Here is a 5978-nt window from a genome sequence, read left to right as displayed (position 1 = left end):
TGTCTTTTGAAAACGAATGAATTATTTGTATTAGCCCTGAACAATGAACCTCTTTAACTGAAACCGAAGGAGAACACGATCAACTTTCTAATTATTCATAATTTTAAATCATTTATGTTTATTTAACATTTACATCATGTCAGTTCCTTCATGTAACGCAGGTATGTTTAAGTGTAGTACAAGATATTAATTGAGATCATATTATCATTTATTATTCATAAGCATAAACTATTGTTTCTTGTTTTTCGTGTAATTTCTAACGTCCTTTAACTTGACTTGTATTTAAATCTCAAATTACCAGATATATTGATATTTGTCTACGAGTTTAATAGACGATAAAGGATTTGTCTGTCAAAATTTCAGTTTTTTAAAAAAACTTTGTTTCGACAAAGATACAGGATCTTCAAATTTTCATATTTTTTTTAAAAAAAGCAATTTTTAAAACATTGTAATTAGTAACGGAAGCAACTCTCAGTGTTTATTTTTGTTTCTCATATAGTAAATTTAATTACACGCCACATAAATAATTTAACCTGAAACTATAGGTATGCCTTCAAACATTGTAACTTTGTCGATATGAATGTCAATCAACCATTACACTATTCTGAATACAAATTTTATTAAATATGTACTAGACACGAGGTAAGATGTTCTTTCATTAACTTTTCCATCAACCTAGGGTTCACTATGCCTGAATAATTTCAGTTATCATCAACTTCTACAAACGCAGGAATCAGCGAGTATTGTCAAACAAAAGTGTCTGTTATACAAGTTAGGAAAACGATAAAAAAAATAAAAATAAAGTATTATTTTTGGAGTCTGTAATCATGTAGGAATCCACAAACAAAAAATCATTTTATTATAAAATGGTGAAGCAACCCTGATTGGTTTACGTCATATGGATTGACCCTCTTAATGGTAAACTCAGATGTTGCGCTTAATAAAATTCAATCTTTCTACAACGTTCAGTGTCTACTCTGGCTGCACTAGATTGGAAAATGATAGATATTTATCAACAGTGTTAAGATAATTTATAAATGTACTAATATGTATCATATATTATGGATAATAATGTACTGTACTTCTCTGACAGAAAACTGACATGACAATCAGTATTTGAAAAAGTACATCTAACATTGAAGTTAATATACAGGTAGTTTTACTGCTACGTAAGTCCAGGTTAGAGTTTAATTTCAACCAAACATAATGTAATGTCCTTCACATCATGAATTCATTGATAAACCGTTACATTACTTGTCATTGCACAATAATAGCTAATTGTTCAAATTATATCATCCTCTTATTTATTTTTATTTTCATAATTCCCTTATTTACACCCTATAGTATACTATAACTATTTGAATGATTTAACACATCAAATCATGTTGTTTATTGTATTCTATTTCTTCAAAATCGACAATGTTGAATCATGCGCAATTGTCATTTCTACAGGTTAATTAACGTGTAAAATGTTGAGTTGAGTTTGGTTTAGCGTCCCTTTCAGCAGCGAGGCTATATGAGACGTCGACCTACTGATTAACGTGGAATCCGAACCACATGAGCTCCCGCCGGGAATTGAGCCCGGGTCTCCCACGCTAAAGGCGCGTACGCTAACCGCTTAGCCACGGAGGAGCTCTGTAAAATGTTAATTTTCATCAACCTATGTTTATAAGCATTTGTCAATTTTGAAGTTGACAAACATGTCAAAATATTTATAAATATTACAAAACGTTTATGAACGTATTCTCAACATGTGCGTGTATAAAAATATTAATGAAAATGTAGTTTGGATGCATCCTAATTATTGTTAAGTATATAGATTTTTTTTAAAAACGTTATAATACACTATCTTTCTTTGTGTTTCAGGATAGAAGCAAATATTAACTAACGTGATCACAGATGTTCAGATAACAAATAAATTACATATATGGAACAAGTTCGTGTTTGGTTTATGCCTTAATTGGGAAACTAATAATAATGAAGTTTTCTTGTCTTCCAAAGAGAGAAAATTAAATATAAAAATATATTTGTATGTCTATCTATAAAAGAAAATCCTTGTATAATTTTATTGTATTTTAAACTGTAATATGTAGGTGTATTAAGTAAAATTATTATAGTTAAATAACACAAGCTTTTGAAAAAAAATAATTTCAATATATGAGATATTTGTTGTTGAAATTCTTATGTAAACAAAAAAAAGAGAATACCCGCATCTAATTTGGAAAGATAGAAAGTATGTATAAGCTTCTCCGTTTTGTTCTGATTATTGTTTGCATTTCTTCAGTATCTTCTCAGTATACAAATGTGGTGTCCTTGTTGGATACGAAATATTCCAGTCAGATAAACTGCAGTTCGTACCAATCGGTCTATTATTCTTTATTTCACTGTAATAATAGTCTTTACGTAAACTATACAATTGGGCTGACTGCTGGTGACATCTTGCCTTCTGTTGCTTCGATATCTACGATTAATTTAACTTGCGCAGGAAATGAAAGTAGGTCTGCAAGAATCCCTCATGATTTATTTACTAATGTCAAGATTCTTGAGTTTTTTAAGGTAGAAATTAACACCTGTGATATGAATGGGAAATTTATTAATGAGTTTAAAAACGCAATGCAATTATTTCCTGGAATTCATAAATCTAAAAACGTGGTTCACTTCGTCGGTAATGGGGATTCAATTTTGGATTTTAACAACGAGATTTTTTTAGACTTAGATATGATTTTTGACTTCAGTATCTCACATTACAATGTAGTGAGTTTGCCAAGTGAACTGTTACCGGCTTCTTTAAAGTATTTTTCAATGAGTTACACAAACTGTTCAACACTTCCTAGCAGATTATTTGGTAATAGTATAAATTTGACAGTCCTAAATTTAGAAGAAAATGAACTTCATGAATTGCCTAATGATATCTTCAGAAATTTGAGTTCTGTTGAACAACTTTCTTTGAAAGGAAACAAACTAAGCTCTCTGGATGCAAATTTGTTTTTAGGGTTGCGAAAACTCATTAAGTTGAATCTGAATAATAATATGCTACTTTCGCTTCCAAACAATCTTTTCAGTTCTTTAACTAGTTTAGAAATTCTTGGTTTTGACAACAATAAAATCAGTATTTTTAACATGGATGCATTCTTGGGAGCAAACAAGCTTCACTTTCTTACATTAGAATTCAATAAAGTAGGTAAATTAACGTCAGATATGTTAAAGGTTTTACCTATGCTTGACAGTCTTGATATTTCAGATAATAACCTGGAAATATCCGAAACCGTTATGTACCCTGCCACTATTACATCACTTTGGTTATCTAATAACCAAGTACCAGATATAATCAACAAAACTGTGTTTGCTAATATTTCTTCAATTCATTTATTAGAAATGAGAAATTGCGGTATTACATATATTTCTTATGGATTCTTGAAAGGGGCAATCAACTTACGGACTCTTGACTTGGGACAGAACTCAATTGACATTTTGCCAGAAAATTTCCTGAATGATTCATTGTATCTTGAAGAGCTATTCTTAGATCATAACCATATAACAGACATCAAATCAGAGTTGCTACTAAGCAAACCCCTGCAATCCTTGTCTCTTAGTAATAACAATTTAACAACGATAGATCAGTATCTTTTCCACAACCAAACTAGTTTACATTCCTTAGATCTATGTTGTAATGCAATAGATTATGTAAATCCACAGGCTTTTAAAGACTTACATAATTTGACATCTTTAAACCTAAGTTCTAATCACATCATAGATGTATCTAATTTTCTCCTACCTTTAAGATACCTCAAATTATTGAACTTGAGTAATAATTTTATTAAGGAGTGGGATACAGTGTACATAAGCGCAACCCATTCCCTAACAGAGTTGGATTTGTCTCATAATAAACTTGGCCTTTACTTTATGCGCTTTTTCCCACACCGAATACAACGTCTCTATTTAAGTAATAACGAAAATTTGCATGTATTCTTAAATGTTCGTTATCCACGAATTAAATTTGTATTGGACAGTTACCCGTACACTTTGATCGCCCCAGTGATAACACACTTTGACCTATCCAACTCCAGTCAATATAAAATATTCAATTCCTATAGACTATGGAAGCACATGCAAGTATTTAATATGTCTCACAATATGATCACTAAACTTGAATCCAAAGATTTCGTTTATCAATCAAATAATTTGACTGTAGATCTTAGTTTTAATAACATTTCTTCAATAGCAGTAAAAGAGAATGAAATTCAGCCTGTTACGGATGACTCATTATCTGGTGTTAATATGTACATAAACAGTGAAAGGTTTCAATGTGGCTGCTCTGTTTTCACAGTACTTAGATATCATCAAAGTGACATTACTTTACATAGTGAAAAAGCAAACGTGGCCAATATATCGCGAAGTTCAATAATGTGTGAATCACCCGAAATTTTAAGTGGTAAATATCTAGAGGATTCTGAAGAATGGGTTTTACATTCGTTGTCACTTTTGGGTTTATGTTTGTTGTAAACAAGTATGTATATTTCCTAAGAGGAGATACAATTATTTCGTTCACATTTTCTGAGATCTTCAAGAGAAAGTATACAATGAAAATTGTTACACTATTTTGTTACAAATGTTAGTGCTTTTAACTTCGAAGAGAAAAAGCAGTGTTATTGTTTTCGAAATTTCTAGTAGTTTATCATAGAAAATTTTGAATTTACGATCTATAACTTCAAAGTGTAATATATATATATATATATATTAGTTTATCATAATATTTTGAAAATATGATGTAAACCAGTACCTCCACTTAAAACCAGTACCATTGTATTTTTGTGTATGTGTGTGTGTTGTGTAATGTTAATAAATTTTTGGTCGTAATCTAATGAATGTGTTATTATTTTTAGTTGTACTTCTATCACTGATATCATCACTTGTAACTGTATACACATTCCAGTTCTACAAATTTGACATTATTTAGACTTATTATATATATAAAATGAATGTTTCTGCGTTTGAGGGTTTCTTTGATATACAAATCCACACCTTTGACTTCACATACTTCAAACTTATTGTATCAAACAGACCAAACTTACTGAAGGTAAAAAGTAAAATATCTCACGAATTTCTCATGTTACGAAGTTGAAACTGACTATGGAAACTCATTTTTGAGAAGAAGTTGACACACATATCACGAACAATTGGAATTTAGAAAATATACGGAGAGAGTAAGATACCCATAAGAGGTGGGAAGAGGGTGATTTGTGAAATTAATCGAAAAAGACCTATATTGATGTCAAATCCATAGTTTTCTGGGTCATTGAGGTGGATAATGACACCTCCAATGCCACCTAAGCCCACGTTCAGTATCATCAGCGTGAAGTAGGGGTGAAAATGGGTGAAAAATAAAATGTCCAAAATGACTAGATTAGTATTGAAACTATAGTTTTCGGAGTCGGTACGTTAATGGATGACAGTTCCAATGACATTTAAGTTCAAATTTTTGTCAAGAACGTGCATGTTAGCTGGCCTAGAAATCAACACAAGCAACGCCCAAGCCGTTGTTCATGGTTATTGATTTTAGTCAATTTTTATAGGAACATTTACTTTTATATGAACAACGCCGAAGGTGCTGCTTGTCGTTATTTACTTTACTCGATTCTATGTTTTCCGACGGGAGCAACGCCAACGTCGTTGCGCATGTCAGACTGCAATTGGCATGGGCAACGCCAAATACGTTGCTGTTCATAATTTATTCTGCATATACTTATTTATATTCGAATATTCTGTATAATTATTATTCTTGTCGTGCTACGCTGAGTATTTCAACTAGTCTTATATATAAGAATGAACGATTATGGGTTTGTCCGGTATACAAATCCACACCGTTGACTTGGCATACTTCAAAGTAATTTTATCGAAAGGACCATAATCTGGAAGAGACTGTAGGTTTTATAGAACTTTTTGGTTTGTATGCTAAGGGAAAAGAGAGGGCTTAAAAG

The 5978-nt window shown here is 31.3% G+C and overlaps 1 protein-coding gene across 1 annotated transcript; it reads left to right on the top strand.

Moving 5' to 3' along the window:
- The first annotated feature begins 1860 nt into the window (after positions 1–1860).
- LOC145677676 (uncharacterized) lies at positions 1861–5048 on the top strand. The gene has a single exon (XM_081748099.1). The coding sequence runs from the start codon at positions 2236–2238 to the stop codon at positions 4501–4503; it is 2268 nt and encodes a 755-aa protein (XP_081604225.1). The 5' UTR covers positions 1861–2235; the 3' UTR covers positions 4504–5048.
- The last annotated feature ends 930 nt before the right edge of the window (positions 5049–5978 follow it).

The sequence above is a fragment of the Thermobia domestica genome, unplaced genomic scaffold (genome assembly GCF_964235325.1).
Source record: "Thermobia domestica unplaced genomic scaffold, izTheDome1.hap1.1 HAP1_SCAFFOLD_1210, whole genome shotgun sequence".
Classification (NCBI taxonomy): domain Eukaryota; kingdom Metazoa; phylum Arthropoda; class Insecta; order Zygentoma; family Lepismatidae; genus Thermobia; species Thermobia domestica.
The sequence above is the reverse complement of the archived record's forward strand: the minus strand, read 5'-3'. Positions and strand labels throughout refer to the sequence as shown.

What these genes read in the sequence shown, in the direction of transcription:
- LOC145677676 (XM_081748099.1), top strand. Translation starts at nt 2,236, where the DNA reads ATGTATAAGCTTCTCCGTTTTGTTCTGATTATTGTTTGCATTTCTTCA.